Below are 24,397 nucleotides of genomic sequence, written 5' to 3' on the forward strand. Positions count from 1 at the left end.
ATTGTTGGAACCGAACTCTCGATTCCCTCCCGGGCAGGGGTCGTCGCGAAGGATCACCGACACGAGGTTCACAGCAGAGAGTTATTTATTACTAGCGCGCTAGGGTCCCAAGCTCTAAGTTGGTCCTGGGACCCCGACTGCTTGTTACAGGCTGTTTATATAGGCTAACACAAGTTCAAACACAGCTTATGGCGCGAAATTCAAACAGAGCTTAAGGCGTAAAATGATTGGGTCTAGCTATAGCCTGAGCAAGGGGTCTTGGTTTAATTGGTTAGAGCAGGACCTTATGAGGTTCTTTCCTGGAGTTGATAATTCCGGGAACTTCGAGGCAGGGTGAGACCCCTGGAATTGGCAGGGTGGGACCTCATGAAGTTGTTTCCCGGAATTGGCAGGGTGGGACCCTATCAGGGTGGGACACTATCGAGGCAGGGTGGGATCCTATCTAGGGCCACCTGGTGCTAACTTTTTAGGTTTTGTAAGGCCTACTAGTTTCAATATTACTGAATGAGTTTTTCAGGCAATAGATTTAATCATCTGGAAAAGAGTACAAGTACCCCAACTCACTCACCAGAAACATTTGTAGTAGTTGGCATCTAAGACACCATTCACAATTACTGGAAATCCTTTAAAACACTACGACTTTCATAATAAATACCCAAGGCCAGGAGCGGTGGTCCACGCCTGTAATCTCAACACTTTGGGAGGCAGAGGTGGGAGGATTGCTTGAGCCCAGGAATTTGTGAGCAGCCTGGGCAACAAAGCAAGACCTCATCTCTTAAAACAAACAAACAAAACAAAACAAAACAAAACAAAACAAAAAAAACCTTGAGAAATGACTATGTGCTTGCTAAATCCAACACAGTAGGTAGAAAATGAGTTTAAGAGTAGAAAGGACTTGATTGGGAATTACAGCTTGGTCACGTCCCAGCTCTGTAACCTTGAGTGAATTACTTCGTATCTCTCAGTCTAACTTTTCTCTTTTTAAAAATAATCATAATAAAACTAATTTCACAGTGGAGTCGTGAGGATTACATAAAAAACATAGAAAAAGTGTCTTCATAAAAATGCCTGGCCCATGATAAAAAAAACTAAATGAATAATAATTATTTTCTTCTCCCATTTTCTTTTTACTAGTAAAGAAAATATCTATGCCAAATGATTTTGAATATTGTATATAGTTTAAAAACGTAAGTAACATGCCAGTGTCTTTTCTATGCAACCATTGTTTGCATTGCTAATTTGAAGGAACTACTACTTATGTATGTAATTATATGTGAAATTTGAATGAATTACAACCCTAGGCAATCATCTAGTTGAACAATTCAAATTGGCACTATAATCTGGATCTCCTTTTCCAGAAATATATTGCAACTTTCTCTTCTAATCAATCTCATTACGGTGGAAGAGAAAGAGGGAAAATCTATCCCTCATCAGTTGAATAATAGCAATGTGTCATGGCCTCTTTTCCACTGAGTCCACTTCTTTTGTGTTAGATAACATGTATCTCTCAAAGTATTTTTGCTTCTCTTTCTTCCAGAGCCTGCTTATGGCATCTAATATTGCAAATATATCATTCTATTTGGTTTTAGAAGCAAGTAGGTACAATTCTGAAAAAGGAGGAGAGAAAGAAATGCATGTTTGATGCACCTAAGAGAATAGGCAGAAACAGTCTATGGCCAAGGACAACAGCAGGCTTGTCCATCTGCCCATCATCAAACTGAACTGTGTCCACTAGTTATCAGCAGGGGGTGGCCAGTGGGCGTCACACTAAAATAGAATTTCTGCCATTGGGACTACAAGGTGAGGAGGCAAGAAATTGTTTCAGAATGCATTTCTGCTTTGGCATGATGTATATAAAGAGTTGTTTCTTGTTTCTTACACAAAAACTATAAAACTTTTTTCATTTTGTTTTCACTTATTAAACACTTTCTGGATGCTTTATAGAATCTAGGCACTGTGCTGGCCACTCTGAATATAAAAAATAATTTCTTTAGCGATTCTGTTTTATGAGGGGGACAGAGAAGTAAACAAATAATTATAATACAGTAGATGACAGCTAATATACATACACTGTGCTAGTGGAACACAAAGAAAGAAGTAATTAACTATGCAAAAACACGGCAAGTTTACAAATTTGTGAGGCATCTTTGCAAAAGGCTATGCTAATCTTCTCTGTAATATTCCAGTGTTGATACCAACACTGCTACAGGAGTGAGACCAACCATGGAAGTAGAATAGAAAATCTGAGAATAAACAGATGAATCTTGATTAGTTATGTTTGTCTTAGGGTAGGAGGAAAAAAAGTGTTTATTGTTTTTATGTTCATTTATTGCAGTCTTTTTTATGTGTGTGTATGTTTATGATACAATTTTTAACCTTAGTAATAGCATCTAAACATCTCAACCTCTGTATTCTGTATCAGTATGCTTGAGGGTGTGACCACTGGAAAACATATAGATATGACATAAATGTAGATATAGATGCAGATTTTGAAATAGATTTAGATAGCTTCTTGTCTCTAGAAATACTACTTACAATACAATTTTTAAATTTTACAATAAAGCATTGTCTTTTAGGCAATTTCCTAATGGAAAAGTGAAGATAAGGCATAGCATTTATTGGCACTTAGCAAAATTAAGATGTTAATACAAATACATCCTTAGTGTGCTTTTAGACATACTATAAAGGCTTCTTTTCAATTACAGAAATGAAGAAGGAACAAAATGAGGCACTCCAATTTAAGCTAAAGTAGAAAGTCTGGGTAAACTGTCAGCTTGCAAATCCTATTTAAATGTCTATTGGCTTTGTTACTGGCACACAAATTTGGAAACAAAATTCACATCAGTTTCCGATAAAATGTATTGTTCCTCTTTGAGGCAATTTTTGGTTCTAATATATCCAAGTCTCATCTTAGGTATCCCAGGCATTCCTCTGTGCTGTTCCTGAAACCATACATGGGCCTGGAGCTATCTGCATAATAATATTGGTGTTTCCCCTCCATGCCCCGGTCACAGGAGCCAATGGCACATTCTGAAAGGTACTCCAAGGCATTTGCTTGCCCCAAGAGCACCAGGGTTTTAAGCACCAGGCTTAGCCAGGGTCTAAGTCTGCTCTGAAGAACTCACTCCAAAGAGTAACAGCTGTCACTTTGCCTGTCTGTGTCCTGGTGGACACCAAAACTTAAATGGTCTATCCCCTGACGAATTCAAGAGAATATAGTCACATTGTTATTATTATCCATCAATTGTGCAAGACATAAAACGTCCTAAACTTTACCTCTAATCTCTACTTGAGTCAGATAATTAACCTTTTTCACATATCGAAATTTCATTTGTACCTTACCTACATGTAATGAAAACCACAATGCCTGTGGATATAGCCTAATGTTTTTATTTTCCACGTGTCAACTCCATATAAGTAATTTGAGGTCACTGTTCTCAATGTGTTTCTCTTTTAATAATATCTAGCACAGCTTCACAGGCAACTTTATTTTTAAGGAATGTTTTCTATTGATAGTGGTGGTGCTGGTAGTGTTGCCAGCTTTTCTGTTCCATTCCAACAAGTATCCAAGTGTTCTATGAGTGAATAAAGTTTTGCCAAGTCTATGTTATTTTCTATGATTTTTATTACAAATTTCTAGCCAACATGGTGTTTCATTCCCTGCATATGTAAAAACTGCAAAAAAAAATTGAATTTAAAAATGAAAAGTAAATGTCCTTACACAGTAAACTGAGTAATGGCTCAAGCCCAAGAAGTCTGACTCATAAATGCTACGGAGGTCATTCATTAACTTAAGATCAAAGACATGCAAGCTACTTGACGATAAATGGAGGCCAACAGAAACAATGATTAGTGGAAATGTTTAAAAAGTAGATGTCACTGTGAAAGCAATGACTTATTTCTGATGATGAAAGGTGTGATATCTAAGTTATTTATTAACAATAGTCAATATTCAGAAAAAAAGAGATAAATAAATGAGCAACATGGAAAACAGCTAGGAAACCCCCAACTTATGAGCAGCTCCAAAACTCCAAGAGCGTGCCAGTTGTATAGTTTTAAGAAATTATTTTCCCTTACAGTATTGTTAGACGTGGTAGCAATACTTTGCTTTAAGCTCACATAAACCAATCTAAACTATAATGTAGCTGAAGTATAATATTGCCCTGGTAATTCTATATTAAATTCACCTAACCCTTTGTAATATGCTTCTGAATTTCTATCTGTGAATAATAATGAGAAAAAAACACCATTTATTGAGCATATAGGTACTACTTCTCAGGCACTGTGCCAATTTAATCCTTACCTCAGTCTGTGAGATAATTATTATTATTCTCTTTTATGGATGAGCAAACAAATCTAAAATTCTAAAACAATCTTCTATAGGTGTGAGTATGTTAATAATGCTGTATTTATGCATAAGAGAAAATGTTCTCTAAGTCTGTCATTCTCCAGTTTTCATACTTAAGAAACAAGAAGCAATCCACGGTTAAAGGGCAGAGGCTCTGGACACAGAATTCCCTGTAACATGTTCACAGGATCAGATAAATGCCCGTCAGTGACTGTCCATATAGTACAATGTATTTGCAGCCTTGAGGAACATGTGTAGATTCAAATATATTCTTGGTTCCTCTTTTAAGAATCTTGTTAGACAGACTTTTAGATCTTGTTTTTAGTAACTCAATCTTTTTTATATACTCAGCCCAAGATCGAAGCTGCTGCTTAACTTTAAGCTCTACATTCTGTATTTTCTACTTTAATTTGTACTTATGCCACATTTTACTTTTTTTTCATAGCAAGAGATAGATTTAACTTCACAAAGGAATACAATTTGCCCTTAAGGAAATGGTATTCATTTTCAATAAACATTCGGTAAGTAACTACATTTTCAAAAGTCAAAGACTAAGTCTGAAGAAGGTAAAAAGATGGATAAGACCTAACCTATGCCTGTAAGGGGCTTAAAATCTAACTGTGGGGACAGAAATTGAATCAGGGCTAAGTTTGAAGTAAAGCTTCACACTCCCTCTCCAAAGAACAATTTCTGACACAGTGTTGTTTCTCTAAGGAGCAAGTTGTAACTTTGTCTCAATATGAGAAAGGGGGCTAAACAATAATCATCTAGGATAAACTGTGAAAACGAAAAGATTCTGGTTCTACCAATAACTCTTAGGGAGACGGGGCAATGCAAGAGAAAGGGAACAGTTTCAGCATTGACATGAGTGTGCCTGAGGATGTTCCTTTACAAACCACATACCAACAGCTTGCCATGTTCCCAAGAATCACTCCTATAGGGAGTCCAGGTATAGAAAGGAAGATTTAATGCACCTCAGAATCTTGAGACAGGCAAAGACTGAGAACCACAAGGTCTAACATGCCGTAGTTTTTCAGGTGCAGCTTCCAATGACAACATAGTATATATTCATTTTTATATTTGTCCTTATTTAATATTAAACAAAGAAAAATGTTTGGCACAAAAGTCTGGATCAAGAGGAACTTAATTCAAGTAGGTGTTTACCTGTGTCATTCATTGAGATAAAAGGCTGCTTCTTCAGAAGTAGGCCTGAATCACTGCAAACTTGAGTTGCTTAGAAAAGAGTCTGTGATAAAAACAAGTATGAAGATAGTTATCCAAAGCAAATTATTTTTACTCATTAACAATTAACCTTTTGGGAATGCTCTCATAACTTACTATAATTCACCCTCCCCCAAAACTCAGAGAATTCGCCTAATTCTCTCCTATACATAAAATACTGCAGATATTTTCTACCTTTGGAGAAGCAGCCTTTCTCCTCTTTTTACTGAAATGAAATTCTTAGTGCCACAACTTCCTAAATCTATTTCAGTCCTTATATTTATCCTTTATCTACTTTCACACTTCACATTCCACCTGTAAAATGCATCCCTAACCAGTTGATACTCTATCTTATCTTCCATCCGCATGCACCATGTAACATTTACATTTATGTTTTATGTTTTGCTGCCACACTGATTACCAAATGGTGGTGGATGATATTTTTGTTTTGAGTTCAGCATTTTCTTTCTGTTTTAATTTTGGGAGGAGGGTTAAATGGCATTATATGGCATTTTAAATTACATGGCATATCACTCTATAAAAATTCAAGTTAAAGAAAATCATTTTTCCAAATTAAGGGGAAAAGCTACTCAATTTTACCACATAGAAACCACTGCTAAAATTTTGATATTTTTCCTTGCAGTATTTTTTCTATGTATATTTTTTAACTTTTCACTTTGAAATAATTTCAGACTTACAGAAAAGCTGCAGAAATAGGACGGAGAGTTGCCATGTACCCTTCACCCAGCTTCTACTATTAAAATGTTAATGACGTCCATAACCATAGTAGAGTTATCTAGATCTTCTATGTATATTTGGACAAGGTTGAATTTATATTTTTTGTTCATTGCTTTTTTTTGCATATCATATGATAGCATAAGCATTTATATTCAGTTCTTCAAAAATATTTTAATGTCCAAGTAATGTCATACTACTTAAATGCATATTTTAATTATTTCCATACTGTTGGATATTGAGATTGTTTGTGATTTTTTCTATTATTAAAAACTCTCAACATGTTATCATTTTTTTAAGTATCTACTAATTTTACGGGTCAAAAGGTAGTCTTTTATTTTAAATTGCTTTTTTGTAGTTATTACTGAACATGAACATTTTAAATGCTTATGGTTTTTATTTCATCTTTTGTAAATAAACTGTTTATTCAGGCCCGTTTCCATGTACTGATTGGTGTCTGGATGTATGACTTACAAATTTATGTAAAACTTACATATTTAAGATTAAGCTTTTGACTCAAAGATTACAAAGTATTTAATTGTTTTGTATTTGCTTTTTGATTATTTTGTTATTATTTCAATAATCCAAAATAATTTTGCTGACTGAAAACAACATATTTTTTTTATAGTTGTAATTTGTAATTAAATAACACTTTTATAAAGTAAAACCTTCTTCCATTCTTCAACTCAGTATTTCTCAAACTAAGACCTGTCAACCACTAGTTAGCTGAACATGTGACTCTTGGGAATTATGGGAATTTCTTTCCTTTAAAAAGAGTCTATATATTATTCAAGTCTGAAAATTACTGCAAAAGGTACAAAGGTCAAAGGAGGAATTCCATGTTTAATAAGACGCCATGCATACACAATAAAAACAGTTTATCAAAGGATCAGTTAGTACTGCATGTTTTCCAGTGTTAATTATTTTATACTATTTTAATGTCTTATAAATATTCATAACTTAACTGACAACTAATTTCTTTTGTATTGTTACAAACTGAACATCAAAAAACTGTATTTTACTTCTACAATACTAAATTGCTTAAAAATCCCCAGGCACCCCTAGCTCTTATGTCTACTGCCTCTGCTCCCTTTGCCTGGAGTACTCTTTCACTCCATTCCTCCACCCCAATCAAGTGGAAAACTTGTGGGCCTCATTGTCATTCCTCTCCACCAAATCATACTGCAAAATTGTCTGAATTGTTGTATTCTCTGCTAATTTTTTTTCTCCATGTTTACTTTCACAGCTGCATTATCCTGGCATTTTGTTATGTAGCTGTTGCCCCTCACAACTGTCAGAGACTGTTCTCTGTATTAAATTCCCATCACTGTAATTCCAGTGGGGCTAGTTCTTATATATATATAGAGAGAGGAACTTTTATATATGTAATATAAAAAATTGGAACTTCATTAATGTTTATAAAATGAATTATCCATATATGGTAGCAATCATCTGGGAGAGTTCTAAGAAGCACAACCTTGTTTTCTAAATTATACTGACAAATAATACTGCAAGTTCATCTTCCAGCTCTGCAGTCAGTTGTCTCATGGGATCCATGCTTCATTCTGGCAATGTCAAATGCTTTCTATTCTGTGATGAGTGACTCAAGCCAAAGATAATATCTTTGCTCAGGCAGCTGATTAATAATCACTCTTTTTAAAGACTTTTTATATTGAAATAATTTCAAACATACAGAAGAGTTGGAAAAGACTATGGTTTGAAAGTTTTCCTCTCTCAAACTTAGGGTGAAATTTAATTGCCATTGTAACCATATTAAGAAGTGGGATCTTTAAGAGGTGATTAGGCCATGAGGGCTCTGCCCTTACGAATGAATTAATGCTGTTAACAAGGGAGTCGCTTGCTTATAAAAGGATAAGTTTGGCCCTATTTGCTGCTTACTTTCTCCACCTCTCTTTGCCCTTCCACCATATGATGCCTTCTGCAATTATGATGCAGCAAGAAGGTCCTCACCAAATGCGGCCTCTCAATCTTAGACTTCCCAGCCTTTACAACTATGAGCCACTATGTTTCTGTTTATTATAAATTATCCAATCTGCGGTATTCTGTTACAGCAGCACAAAACAGACTGACAGAAGAATGAAACAAAGAACTGTTGTATACTTAACCATATTTCTCAGTTGTTAACATTTTGCCACTTTTGATTTCTCTTTCTGTGTGCATGTGCATACACGCACACAACAAAATACTTTTGCTGAACCATTTAAGAGTTACTTGCAGAATTATGTACCTTTATCACTAAATACTTCAGTGATCATTTCCTGAGAAAAAATGTTCTCATAAATAACCACAGTACATTTATCAAATCCAGGAATTCAACATTTATGCAATACTCTTATCTAATATACAGCCTATATTTATTTTCCTCTAATTATCCCAATAATGTCCTTTACAGAATTTTTTTCTCTGATTCAGATTCAAGATCACACATTACATGTAGTTGGCATGTCTGTTAGTCTCCTTCATCTGGTACACTTCACATTTGGTTTTTCATGACATTGAAATTATTCAGAAGTACCAAGGGATCTTCTTTTATAGTTTAAGTTCTGGGGTACATGTGCAGTTTTGTTACATAAGTACACACATGCCACGGTGGTTTGCTGCACCCATCAACCTGTCATTTACATTAGGTATTTCTCCTAATGCTATCCCTCCTCTAGCCCCCGACCCCCTAACAGGCCCTGGTGTGTGATGTTCCACTCCCTGTGTCCATGTGTTCTCATTGTTCAACTCCCACTTATGAGTGAGAACATGCAGTGTTTGGTTTTCTGTTCTTGTGATAGTTTGCTGAGAATGACGGTTTCCAACTGCATCCATGTCCCTAAAAAGGACATGAACTCATCCTTTTTTATGGCTGCATAGTATTCCACACTGTAAATGTGACACATTTCCTTTATCCAGTCTGTCACTGATGGACATTTGGGTTGGTTCCAAGTCTTTGCTATTGTGAATAATGCCTCAGTAAACATATGTGTTCATGTGTCTTTATAGTAGAATGACTTATAAAACTTTGGGTGTACACCCAGTAATGGGATTGCTGGGTCAAATGGTATTTCTAGTTCTAGATCACCGAGGGATTATTTTAAAGAATGTCCCTTTGGTTCCGTCTGATGTTTCCATTTGGTTAGATTCAGATTATGCTTTTTTGGCAGGAATACTGCATAAACAATGTTGTATATCTCTCAGTATAACATTCCAGGAATCACATCTCAATTTATTTCATCATTGGTGATGTTAACTTTGACTACTCAATAAGGTGGCATTGGTCAGGCTTCTCCACTTTTCATTTTGTAATTAGTAAGCAACCTCCGGGGAGATACTTTGATGATATGTAAATATCCTGTTCCTCTTCAAACCTTTAGCTTATTGATTATTCTTCTGAATAAATCACTTTATAATGATTGCAAAATGGTGATTTTCTACCTTTACTATTTCTTCTATATTTATTGGTTAATCAACCATTCTTTTTTCTTTTCTTTTTTTTTTTTTTCTTTGAGACAGGGTCTTGTTGTGTCACTCAGGCTGCTGGATTGCAGCAGCGCAAGCATGGTTCACTGAAACCTCTGAGCAAACTTTCCACTCAATGGGTGCCAAAACCATTGCACCCAGATCAGCCACAGAAAAGAGCAGAGCTCTCAATGGAAATTTTAAATAAGTGGGACTGAGATCCTGAAGCATTTCTTCAAAGAATTGTAACAGTAGATGATACTTAGTTATGATTCTAAAGACAAACTACAATTAAAGTAATGGCTACCAAGAGGTGGAAGCGGTCCAGTCAAAGCAAAAGTGTTTTGGTCAAGAGAAAAGGTCATGGCAATAGTTTTTAGGGATGCTCAAGGCATTTTGCTTGTTGACTCTCTGTTGGACCAAAGAACAATAACATATACTTATTATGAGAATGTTTTTGAGAAAGCAAGCCAAAGCTTTAGCAAAAACAAACAAACAAAAAAACACCTGGGTAAGCTTCACCAGTCTTTCTCCACTATAAAAATGCACCTGCTCATTCCTCTTAAGAAACAAGGGCAATTTTGCAAGGGTTTCAATGGGAAGTCATTAGACATCCACCTTACAGTCCTGATTTGGTGCCTTCTAACTTCTTTTTGTTTCTTAGTCTTAAAAAATCTATAAAAGAAACCCATTTTTCTTCAGTTAATAGTCTAAAGACTGCGTTGACTGAATTAAATTCCCAGAACCCTCAGTTTTTTAGGGATAGACTAAATGGCTGGTATCATCACAAGTGTCTTGAATTTGATGGAGCTTATCTTTAAAAATTAACTTTATACTTTTTAATATTTTATTTCCATTTTCCAAATAAAAATTTATTTTCATAAAATCCAGATTCTGCACAATATTTTTCCATATCCTCACATCTCTAGTTTTAGACAGACCAAGTCTCATTTTTATTATGTTTCACTACACAGTGGAGATTAAGGAGGACTTAGTCTAATCTTTTAATTTAGAGACCTGTTTCCTTCTATTCAACTAGTTCAATTCTGTGTTCAGACAAGAATCAAAATAAAATCCTCAGAAAATGGATCGATCTAATAGTTTCAGTGAAAAAATACTTTAGATGTTAACTTTATGAAATTTAACGATCTTTTAACTTTATGAAATTTAATGATCTTTAACAATGTGTTTACCATTAAGCAACCACTATGCTAAATAATAATTTAGGCCATTTTGCTACTAAATATTACTAATTTTTTTTTATTTCTGAAGCTCTGTCTCTAGACAGCAGATTAAGAGCTATTGGTCCCAAATATGCAGTTTTCCCAAGTCAAGTAACCATGTCAAGAAATGCTATTCTGTCTAAAAGGGGCTAAAAAGGACTCAAAGACTACACATAACACATCTCGTGTCTGTGAAGACTGTTTACTAATGAGATCATCAAGAAACAGCCAACATCAATTGTTTAGAGTGAAAATTTGAAACTCAGAAACTGTGGCATAGAGGCTCATAGATTTTCATAGCTGGAAAGGACCTTGGTGGTCATATTCAGCCCAAAGCTCCCACTTTGTAGATGAAGAAATTGAGACAAAGAGACATGACATAATTTGACCACAGTCAATTCATGTCAAAGTAAATAAGGATAAAATATTGAGACAAACAGGAGGTTGATAATCTGAAGAACCTAAGTTCATTAGTGTTTCTGTAACACAATTTAGGGGTTGTCAAGTCCAGTCTAGTTTCCAATCTCTTCCATCCTTCCTATCCCAAAAGCTATGGCTATAATCTCAGTCCCAGCCAGGTTTCTGGAAACAATCCTCATTGTAGACAGATGAGATTTAAAGAAATCTAGTCAACCTCTCCAGAACTGATATCAAATTAAACGTGTTCTTTTTTTCGCTAAGCTCTGATTTTATTTCCAGAGGTTTTGCTTTGACTCCTTGACCAAATTCCCTTCTTGAATACAGTTTGGGTAACTAGACCCTGAGATTGGCATTGTTCTCTGTTCTTGAGTTCCAGTCTTGAATATGTGCCTAGTAAAATACTAAGACTAGGACTGTATGTACATTGTTCTTGCCAAGCTCTGCTTCTTCCTACAGAGAGAAAAATTAACCACAATTCCCAGATCAATTGGCCTGTTCCATCATTTAATGATGCAGCTGCCTAGATCTTTAAATATTCATGAAACTAAAAATTCTCCACCGCCCCACTCTTCCTTCTTCTTAGTGCACCTCTATCACTATGTATTGGATTACTCTATCTCATTTCCAATACCTATGACCTTTCTCATTTTATTCATTTATTCAACAAATATTTGTGGAGTGTCTCTTGTATGTCAAGTATTGTGCTAAGCAGAGGTGCAGATGGTAGCAATGAAAAAAAGTTATACTTTAATTCCTGACCTTAAGGGATTTACAGTCTTATGATGGCAACAGATTGTAAATGGTTCACACACAAAAAAACATGTACTTACAAGGTGAGAAAAGCATTAGCAAGGAAACACAGAATTACCCAGTTACTCAGGGAAAAGTTTTCTGGAAAAGTAACATTATGTCTAGAGATTTGAAGGATAAAAATGAACTAACTCGCAAAGCACTAGAAAAAGTATTTCAGAGCAGGAACCAGCAGCTGTGAACACCCTATAAAGGCTTGGGAAATTGGGGAAACTAAATAGAGACCACTATGGCTGTAATATATTGACGGGAGAGGAAAGCTGATTAAATGAGAAAAGAGAGGCAGATTATACAAACACTGTGGGCCACGGGAAAGCATTTTAATTACAATATGATTGTAATGAGAAGTCATGTTTTTAAGTGAAGAAAAAACATAGTTTTCGTTTTTAAAAGATTATTCTGCTGAGTTGAAAACAGGCATTCAAACAAAGACATGTACACAAATGTTCATAGCAACATTTTTCATAATAACCAAAAAGTAGAAACAACCAAATGTCTATCAACTGATGAATGGATAAACAAAATGCTTAATAACCGTGTAATGAAAAATTATTTGGCCATAAAAAGGAATGAAGTACATGGTACATCATGGGTTAATCTTGAAAACATGCTAAGTGAAAGAAGCCAGACACAAAAGGCCAGGAATACATGATTCCATTTAAATGAAATGTCCAGAATAGGCGAATTCATAGAGACAGAAATAGATTAGTGGCTTCCAGGGGCTGGGGGATGGGCATGGGGTATGACTGCTCAATGGATGAGGGTTTCTTTGGGGGGTGATGAAGATGTCCTGCAGTTAGATACCAGTGATGCTTGCAAAACATTGTGAATGTACTGAAAGCCACTTCATTGTACACTTCTAAAATGGTAAACATGATAAATTTTACATTATGAAAAATTTATCTTGATTTTAAAAAAAGATTATTATTTGAATAACAGACTACTTTGCAAGAGAGAGGGGCTAGGTGCCAAGGGAGGAATCTCCATATGTGGACAAGAGCAGTGACAGCAGAGACCAAGGAATGGGGAAGATCCGCCGTAAATTTCACAGGATTTGATGATGTCAGTAACTGAGTCAGGGAGAGGGAAGCACAGAGGAAGGAAGACATCCAGAATTACTCAGAAGCTTCTGACTGAAAGAAGAACATGTTTCAAGAGGAAATGAAGGGCTCAGCTTTGGACTCATTAACCTTGAGAAGCCCATGATCCAGCCTAGGGTACCCTATGCTAAGACACTTCCACATTTTAGCATATTACTTTAACTTTTCTAAACTTCACTTTTCTCATCTAGAAAATAGAAATATTAATGGTGCCTATCTAAGAGAGTTGTTTTTAGAAAGAAGTTAGGTAATTGATGTAAAGTTCTTAGCACAGTTCTTAACACACAGTAGATCCTCAATCACTATTAGAGATTATTATTGTTGTTATAATCTTTGTTTTAATTACTACACTTATTCCATATGCTGATTCTCTGTTCCTCCTTCCAGCGTCTGCAGATGCTTAGCCCACCCAAGAGGGCTGGTTTTGAATGAAGTTTCAAGCCCTCCCAATTTGCTCCATGTTACAGCAGCTAATGAGTCCATAACCAGTCATAATCTCGGATATATTGACAGAGAGGGATCTTTCTGGCTGAAAATAATATTCAGATTCCTTAGCCAGACAAGTATATTCCTATGGTGGAGAAGGCACATTGAGCTCCAATAACTGCATGACAATTTTTCTTTTAAAAGCATCCAATTCACTTCTAATTTTCTTGGGATCGTTTTATCCTTAATTTTATTTCCCCAAACTTTTTCTCCCACAGGGAATAAAATGTGCTGACAAGCTGACATGAGTATTCCAGTCTACTTGGCAGTTAATTTCCTCATAGAGATTTGTAAATTGATGTTCTGGTTTATAATCAGACTCTTGTAAGTTTGGTCAGAAGGGATCAATTTGCCTGGGTCTGTTAACCTCTGGGTGTCCACATAATAACCCAGTTTCTGAACCTGAAAGCTGCATATCAGAACCTGGGCAATGAAAACCCACTAAGAAATGACACATACACTGTAACACCAGCCTAGAAGCAGCCACTCAGACTTCACAATACAATATTGTACAGAATTATGAATATTAAGGAGGCAATGTATATTAAAGTGCCTGGCACATGTTACACTCTCAGTCAACATTAGTTCATTTTTTATTTTTTAAATAGTATGCAACTCACAAGGGAAAATAATCCAAGTTTGAAAGATTTCAGATGAACTGAAATGATCCACTTTTTTTGTGCTCCATCTCAGTCAACCCCTAAATTTCCTTTCTCTGATGAGCTTCCTTTTTAGTGTTTTCTCATTTGGTCAGCTGCCTTTTGCAATTGGCTGTCTCCATAGTTCATCACTCAGTAATGCTTAAAGAAAGTATTAGTACAAATCAAAGGGCTATCTGAGAATAATCATACATATTCTGAGGAATAATTAGCTCACAAACTCTGTGATCTTGGGCAAGCCACTTAACCTTTCTACATGTCTGTGTCTCATTAGTCAGCAAACATGCCTCACCAGCCCATCCTATATTGTCTCTTAGTGTCCCTTCCATCTCTAGTATCTATAAACTATATTCACTACTAAATCCTCAGCACTCAGCACCCATACGTGTTATTGACATATATGTTGAACGATTGAATGTATGTATTTTAGGCCTATATTTGGTTCACAAATCTCATAAATAAGCCCAATTTTCACAATAAAGAAAATGGAAATCAGTCGCTAACTTGTTTTACACAAAATTTTAAAAGTTCTAAGCCTTAAAAAATATAACTGGCAAAAAAATATTAGCTAAAGTTGAAAACAGACTCTCGTATAAGCATTCTATATGCCAACCTCAACATCATTATAAAGGGTGAATAAATTAATGTATCTGTCAATTGATCAAAACTTGTTGAATTTTTTAAAGTATAAATTGTATGGCTTTTTTTATTTGGGCCTTTTTTCCCCACCTCTGAATGTCCACAGAGCATTGTTCATAATAACTAATTTAACAAATCTATCCTTTTGGAGTTTCTGTTGCTTTGAAGAAATGATGACACCCTTCAACACTGATTAGAATCACAGTACCTAAGAGAAGCTCTTTTATTTTTTGGTGGCATATTTACTTTCTAGAAATTATCTTTGGCTTTTTAACTCACCTAATTCACATTTGTGACTACAAAACAATTATAAATGATAATTTTTCCATGCTTTTCACCTTTGTTAATAAACAGTTTAAGGAATGAGGGAGATATTTTTAAAATTCATTTTAATCTACCATTGCTGGCATTTAACAGAAATCAGGACACCAGTTCAAAAATTACATACCAAGTCAAGAATGGAAAACTTGAGCTTGCAGAAAAAGTTGTGTTGTCTTTTCTAACAAACCTCACGTTTTCCAAAAAAGAAGTAGACTATATTTGTGATTTCTTATTTTGTTTTTCATTTACTCATAATGACTACAGCATAAATAAAATTATGTGTATTTTCTATACTATAGTTTCCCTCAGTTCAATTAGTTCAGTTTCACAAGTATTACTGACTACGTGTTGGGAGCCAGCCACTATGCTAGGTTCTAAGGAGTACAAGAGTAATAAGATATATTTTCTAACTCTCATGAAGTTCACATATTACTAAATTTTTTAATTGTTTTTTCAATATCTCAGTTGCCACAACCATTTTAATCAAATAATTTTACTTTTGCAGTTTTATATTTTGAGGTTTAACATATTACTGCTTTAACATTTTTGAAAAATTACTGGTCTGAGGGAAGCTAGAAAAATTTAAATAATTTCAGTACATCATCATTCAGGTAATAATAAAAGTATTGTCTTAGCCTGTGTTCCCCAGAATACAAAGCGTAAGACACAAAAATGTAACTTAAGGTACAGAGCTAGGGAACGGGGGAGAAAGGAGAAAAGAAAGGTATGTCGATAAAAGATTCCATGTTGAGTTGACTGGTCACCCATACAGACGACTGGATATTCAGTCTTGCAGGACACCTTAATAACCTCTTAGGGAAAGAAAGTATGAAGTATTTCTTCATTACTGTTGCCTCCTATTGATCAAGGGTGGTGCCCCAATAAATCAACTCCCCATCATTTCTAGGTTGCACTTGCATGAATACTGAGCAAAATCTCTGGGATGTTTTACTCCTTACTGCTTCACTAACAGTAAATAATCCTTGTGGAGTGACAGAAGGAGGAGGAGCAAGCAGTAAGCCTGAAGCAGGGAACTGTCAGGTTGCTCCCCCATGAAACTGGGCAGCATTTTCATAGAAATGGTCACCACAGCCACAGCTGGGATAAGAGTTGAAACCAACAAAATTTGAAGCCGTGTGTAAGAAGCATTTGATAAAAGTTTATGTAAGGCACAGAAGTAGAAATGAATAGAGAATGATTAATTCTGTCTGGAGATAAAGGGATCAGAAACTTCACAAACAATTCCTCAGAAAAATGATTAAAAGTAATTGAAGTATCAGGCTGGGCGCAGTGGCTCATGCCTGTAATCCCAGTACTTTGAGAGGACAAGACAGGTGAATCATTTGAGGTCAGGAGCTCGAGACCAGTCTGACCAACATGGTAAAACCCTATCTCTACAAAAATTAGCCAGGCATGGTGATGTGTGCCTGTAGTCCCAGCTACTCAGGAGGCTGAAGCATGAGAATTGCTTGAACCCAGGAAACAGAGGTTTCAGTGAGCCGAGATCACATCATTCATTGCACTCTAGCCTGGGCAACAGAGTATGACTCTGTCAAAAAAAAAAAAAAAATGTAATTGAAGTGTCAGATGGCAAAAGGGGATTGGTAGTCCAGACAGAAGGAACAATACATATGACACAGAGGTTTGAAACAACAAGATATATTTGAAGAAATGGAAGAAAATTAGTACCTGTATTCCTGGAGTTGAAGAGACAGTAGATGTTGTTAGAGACGTAAACAGAGCTCAAAACATAATGGATTTGACAAGCCATGTTAGGAGTTTAAATTTAGTACCAGAAAAAATGGACAGTCATTTGAGTGGTTTTAAACAAAAATATAAATTTAGGGTAAGGTGTAAATAGAATTATACTAATAAATATTATTATAGAAGTAGGAAATATGAAAAAATAAGACATTGCCTTTAAATAGATTCAGCTATGTTAAGGATACATATTATAAGCTCTAGAGTAAACACCAAAACACAATAATAAAAGGTATATCTAAGAAACTAATACAGAAAATAAAATGGAACACACACACACAAATTCAACCAGCTCATAAGAAGGCAGAAAAAAGAGAGAAAAAAATAGAAAGACAGAATGAAAACAATAAAGAAGTACACTTAACACCAACATTTCAACAATTATACTAAATGTAAATGGACTAGACACTCCAATTAAAAGTCAAATAAGTGCAACATGGTTGAACTTCACAGATATTGCACCAATTGGACACAAACAAGTACATACTAAATAATGTTAATTTAAATAAAAGTTTGAATCAGACAAAACCACTTTATATTGACAGAAATCAGATCGGTGGTTGCCTGAAAAACTTGTTAGTGCAAGATACTGACTTCAAAGATGTAAGAATGAATCTTTTAGGGAGATGAAAATGTTCTATATCTTAATTGGTTTGGTGGCTATACAAATGTATATGTTTCTCAAAGTCATTGACCTGTAGACTTAGCATATGTAAGTTTTGCTATATATAATTTATACCTAAACAAAATTGACTAGAACAAAAGAGCAAACAAACATCTCTCAAGTTCCTTACTTGAATGAACAAGTGGTGATGATGGTGAGAGTAGAGGAGAAACAGAATGTTTTGGCCTCACATTATAGGTTTGTCTACATGGAGTGCCAGTTCAAAGCGAAGCCATTATACTACGGGCTGGAAGATCAAGGACAAATAAGACACAGTTCACCAATTTGAAGGGTAGTCACAAAGTCTAATGCAGAATATATGAAAACAACTTCATTTACTACACTATGGGAAATATTCCACAAGAGTTATGGGCAAAGTGCTGTGGGAGAGAGATACTTCATGTAATAAAACATTAAAAATTCTCCATCGTTAGATGAAAAACAAATATTTGTATATCCACGCAGTAGAATGTTATTCAGCAATTAAAAGAAGCAAAGTATTAAACATGTAACAACATAGATGAATCTCAAAATAATTATGTTGAGTGAAAGAAGCCAGACTTATCTTCCCCCCAAAAAGTATACATTATATAATTCCATTGTATAAAACTCTAGAAAATAAAAACTCACCTATAGTGATAGAAAGCATATGAGTGATGGTGTCGCAGGAGGAGGGTATGGACAGCAATGGAAAGGAAGGATTACAAAGGAGAACGAAGAAGTCATCAGGGGTGATGTATATAGTCATTATTTTGATTGTGATCATCTGAAACTTTTTCTCACCCCTCTTCCTCCAAGCAAAATTAGTCACATTCTATTTTGTTCTACTGTGTCCTATGTTTGTTTCATGGATAATACTTATGTCAAAACTTATTAAACTAATCTAAATATGTGCAGTTTACTGTAGCCAATTATACCTCAACAAAACGATCTTGAAAACACTGAAAACAATCTTGGATGATGAGATATATCATGTTATAGCTGACTGAGTAGCATATGATCTACATTAAAACCTAAATTTCTAACATTAAATATAATAAAGAAAATATTTGAGTTGAAATAATGATACTGGCAAGCCCTGACTGAGTGTTTACTCTGAGCCAGGCACCTTGTTAAGTCACTCACTTGCATCTTTTCATCCCTACACCAACCCAATGAAGTAGGTAGTATTAACATTTTCAAATAATAAATGAGGAAACTGAGGACATGGAGTTAGAAGTGTGTTCATCTGTGAGTAACAGAAAAACCAACTTCAGGGGCATAAACAAATAATGGCTGTTATTCTTCCAAAAGTAAAAAAGGGGATTGGAGATAGGCAATTCTGGTTTGTTTTACCTGCTAAGTTGGACAAGGAAAGGTAGGCTGTTTTTTTGCTGTCCCCACCCTCATGCACAGTGTACCACTTGCCTCATAGTTACATGATAGCTGCTATATCTTCTGGAATCACAGGACTCCAGGTAAAATAAATAGAGATAGGTGATGAGTATACTAATAGCCAAGACTTCACCACTACACGATATATACAAAAAAAGTGAACAGAAAGAAGACAAAAGGGTCATACTGGCTGAATCTCCTAGCTTCCTCAGGGGTTTCGCCCAGCAGGCTTTTGCCTATTTGTCATTGGCCAGAACTGTGTCACATGGTCACCCCTAACTGGAAGATGGCTAGGGAGAAGGTGATTGTAGATAGAAGCCAGAGTAGCAAATTAGTAATTTCTGCCATTGCTACTAAGAGATGGAGTCAGAATTTGGTCTAGACTTATTCTCCAGGCCTGTGCTATTAACCATAATATTATACGAATAAAGTTATCCATAAATTCTCCCCAAAGTCATCTTAATATGCCAAGCAAAAAGAAAAAAATTCATACTGAGAAACACGGATTTGACACAGTGTAAGTGCACAGGGAGCATGTAGATGACTTTTTAAAGTAGCATTATTTTATTATCTAATGCAGGCAAAATTGAAAATGTGAGAGAGAAAGGAAGGAGTGAATACAGGGAAGAAAGGTGGGCAATGGTGACCTATAACTTAATTTTACATATTTTTATTTAATAGCTTTGTCTCTTCTGTGGCCTTGTGATACAGCACCAGTTCCTGAATGTCTCATCTAGAAAATTTCTCTGGTTCTTTGTCAGGGTAATTTTCCACATTCTACAAGTGTTATCTGGGTATAAACAGGAGGCAAGGTCGTTTTTAAAACAGAAAAAAAAAATTATACGGCTCATATTTACAAGACATAAATATTTTCAAAGCATCTGCTATTCAAGTCATATCCCCTATGAGATTAAGCCTATATACATTTACACTGTAGTATACTTAGTGTCTGTCCAGTATTTTGGTCAATTAGAATTTATGCAACTTATTTGCTCAATGATCCAGTAGATAGAAGAAGCATTTTGTCAAGTATAAAATATTATATGAGCGTTAATGGCTATTTATGACTCTATTAGAATATAATTTTTGGTCAGTGAGTTGAATATTGGTTAAGAATCCACTTTTTCAATCTAAATTATTAAAGATTCATTATATATTAGCACATTCCAAAAACATATGGATAAATCCACAGCCATTTATTGAGCACATACTATCAGTCACACATTGTACTGGGTTCAGAAATAAAGCATAGTAACTGTACTAAAAATAAATCATAATCTAATGACGACAATTTGATAACTGCTATAGTAAATTTATGTAATTGGCACAACAAATGTCCTTCTGATTTCTCTTCCCTCAACATTTTTTACTTTTATTTTATCTTTGGATGTAACTGCAAGGTAATTGATTAAAATGATAAAGTAATAGCAAGAACACTGTAGAGTTTACACCTGAGAGATTTAGAAATATACTCTCTAAATTTTTTATTATTTGATAAAATGTAAAACAAATTTACAAATTACTTGCTAGGACAAAACATTGCCAAAGATCAAGTGTGTTGGTTATGGAGACGTGTCAATAATCTTCTGCTGGAGATTCAAACTGCAGCCTAGAAACTAGCACAGCCATCACACTGTACTAAAACTGACAGAAGTGAGTTTTCAAGCACAGTTCACTGCTTTTTGTCATCTACATGCATAGCAAGTACACACCGCTGATTTGCCATTCCACTCAGAGAAGAGGAAAAACTTCACACTACCTTAATATGGCTGTAGGTTGGTTAGCTGCTTTTTAAAAAGAAAAAGTTTAAAGATCATATTCAAGAAAATCCCCAAACCTTTATATAGAACTACAGGATATGAACAATGCAACATTTTCTTTACCATCAACGATTTTGTGAAATTTTGATGTAGGCCTGAGATTTCAATATTGAGTCATTATTATAAAAACAAGACTTTCTGATCTGAGAAAAACATATTTATGTGAATTAAACTCATTACAGGAGTAGGAAAGTGCAGAGTGATCTTGGTCACACATTCTTTTCCTCTGAATCAAAACAGGTAAAATAACTTATTATTATAATTATTAAATAAAAGTCATAAGCTCACTGATGAGACTCAAACAAGATTCCAAAAGGTCTCAGACAGTAACCAACACTAAGTGCTTATTGACCATCTGCCACATTTCAGGCACTATGGTAGAAGTGCAGCTATTGACTTGCTCACAAGAAGCCTGTTATGTACTAAGAAAAGTCTTATCAGCATGAAACCATGAAACAATAAGAGTATATATTCTTAAAGTGTTAAACAGAAATGTATGAACTATTAGAAACTACAGTTTTTATATCTATATATACACATATGGAAACTATATATATGTAATTGTTTATAAGTACTTTATATATATGTACGTTATATATATAAACAATTCCTAATAAGTACTCATTGTCTGGCTCAGTCAAGCGTAACAGGAAATCATGATGAGCAGAAAAGGAAAAAGAAGCAGAACTGGAATAGGGTGTTAAATGATTTACAGAATACAAATAAGAGGAAAGCAGAACAGCTTAAATGCTAGGAACTGCACAAGCAAAAGCACAGATCTGGAAATGCACAATGACTGAGGGAATTGGCTGGGACATGAATAGGAAAGCTCTGGCTATCATGGTTGGTTAGCACCAAACATTGGATCTGATAATAGGATCTGAGTAGGATATTGAAAATAAATCTGAGTAGGATATTGAGAACTTTGCATTTCACCTAGTGGGCAATGGGCAAAGGCAGTATCTGAACTGGGATGACATTTCATTCAAGGTTTTTATACGCATTGTTCATAGTACAAAGTATATGCTTCTTGCATACACATTCAAATGCTTATCACATGACATCAAAAGCATAAGCAACAAAAGAAAAACTCTATAATTTGGACTTTACCAAAAATTTTTAAATTTTGTGCTCCAAATGATACAATCAGAAAAGTGAAAAGACAACCCATAGAATGTGAGAAAATATTTGCAAGTCACATATCTAATAAGAAACTTGTATCCAGAATATATAAAGAAGTTTATAACTTGACAATAAAAAAGACAAATAGCCAAATAAAACATGGGCAAAGGATTTGAAGAGACATTTACTCAAAGAATATGTACACATGACCAGTGGTACATGCAAAGACGTTTACCATTAGTCATTGGAGAAATGCAAGCCAAAAACCACACTGAGATATCACTTTATAGTGATATCTCACTATAAAAACCACTGGACTGGCTATAATTAAAAAGATTTAGGCAGTAACAACTGTTGGTGAGGATGTGAAGGAATTGGAACTCTCCTACATTGCTGATAGGAATGTAAAATGATTCAGACATTTTGGAAAGTAGTTTGACAGTTTCTCAAAAAAGTAGAGCTACCACATGATACAACAATTCCACTCCTAGGTATATACCCAAGAGAAATGAAAATATATATCCAAAGAAAAATGTGTACAAATGTTTATAGCTACATTAACAATAGATGTACTGTGGAAATAACCCAATGTCCATCAAGTAATGAATGAAAAACAAAATGTGGTATATTTTCATACAATGGAATAATATTTAGCCACTAGAAGTCTGAATAAAGTATCCAAAATAGGCAAACCTATAGAGACAGAAAGTAAACAAGTGGTTATCTAGGATTGGCAGGAGGTTGGAGGAATGGAGAGTGACTGCTAATGAGTTTTGGGTTTCTTTTAGGGGAGACAAAATCTTCTAAAATTATATTTTGGTGATAGTTGCACAACTCTGTGAATATCATAAAAGAAAAATGAAATTGGACACTTTAAATAGTTGACTGGTATCACATGTGAATTATATAAAACAGTTTTTACAAAAGTACACTTTAAAAATTGCCTAGGTTCTAATTGTCCCAGTAAAGTTTTGTCTACAGCAGATTTGGTCCTTTGCCTCCCTGTGCCCCAAGACTCAGCCAATACCTCCAGAGATGGAAGAAGCTCAGTTTCTGCTAATTGAAACAGGCTTGTCCCTGAAAAAGATGTTTGTTAATCACCTATTATGAATCACCTATTATATCTGCAAATGGGTTGACATTTTACTCAGATTTCTAATTTAGTTACCTTTTAAAGGTATGTTTTCAGTAAATACCAATAAATACATTAACTATGTTGATAACAAACTATGTACCCCATCCTATTTACCTACATGTGGTGTAAAAGTCCTAATAGAAAGGTTAAAAACTACCTCTGATTAAAACTACTTCTCGCAAAGACTCCCATTTACGTGTCCACAGGGTAATTCAACACTTTGCCAGCTATTTAGTTGTAGCTTCTTAGAGGAAACAAGATGTCAGTCTCTATTTTCATGAATCACTTTTATCTGAAATTTTTTCTCTGCATGATCCAAATTTACTAGAATCATAATCTGTCCTTTGTAATATGTTAAAAAGTAGAGAAATTAATTATGTGTAATTATACATGGAGTCTCCCAGTATATTTTCAGAGCTTATTATTAGTAAATTCCTTGACAAAAGAAGGACAAGAATGAAATATTTCATTACATAGCCGGGCGCGGTGGCTCAAGCCTGTAATCCCAGCACTTTGGGAGGCTGAGACGGGCGGATCACAAGGTCAGGAGATCGAGACCATCCTGGCTAACACGGTGAAACCCCGCCTCTACTAAAAATACAAAAAACTAGCCGGGCGAGGTGGCGGGCGTCTGTAGTCCCGGCTACTCGGGAGGCTGAGGCAGGAGAATGACATAAACCCGGGAGGCGGAGCTTGCAGTGAGCTGAGATCCGGCCACTGCACTCCAGCCCGGGCGACAGAGCAAGATTCCGTCTCAAAAAAAAAAAAGAAAAAAAAAAAAGAAATATTTCATTACAAAGAAACTAGGATAAGGCAGCTGTTTTTTCAAATTACTCTTACCCTGACTTTTATTATATAGTATTTAATACCCACTGGCATACTTTACATGCATTTGTCATTTTACTTTTATTATTGTCTGTCTCTTCACAGAGGAGTATAAGTACTATGAGGAAAGGAATTTCAGTATTTTTCACTCCTATGTCACCAACACCTATGACATTCAATACTGTAGGTGCTCAATATTTCAATATGATAGGTATTCAATAAATATTTAATTAATTTAACATTTGGGAAGCATTGGAAGAGTCCCACAA

General features: G+C 35.1%; 1 protein-coding gene across 3 annotated transcripts in view; it reads right to left on the reverse strand.

Annotated features, from left to right (window-relative positions):
• Positions 1 to 24,397, reverse strand: part of SLC44A5 (solute carrier family 44, member 5) — a 426,185-nt gene that overhangs the window by 351,773 nt on the left and 50,015 nt on the right. For 2 of the 3 annotated variants that reach the window (XM_011936933.1, XM_011936932.1), the window contains exon 2: positions 5,513 to 5,594. The exons of the other annotated variant lie outside the window; for it this stretch is intronic. In XM_011936933.1, the coding sequence (XP_011792323.1) occupies positions 5,513 to 5,525 (13 nt within the window). In that variant the 5' untranslated portion in view covers positions 5,526 to 5,594. The remainder of the gene's footprint in view (positions 1 to 5,512; positions 5,595 to 24,397) is intronic. 3 annotated transcript variants of the gene reach the window in all.

Source organism: Colobus angolensis, unplaced genomic scaffold (genome assembly GCF_000951035.1).
Source record: "Colobus angolensis palliatus isolate OR3802 unplaced genomic scaffold, Cang.pa_1.0 Scaffold158, whole genome shotgun sequence".
NCBI classification, from domain to species: domain Eukaryota; kingdom Metazoa; phylum Chordata; class Mammalia; order Primates; family Cercopithecidae; genus Colobus; species Colobus angolensis.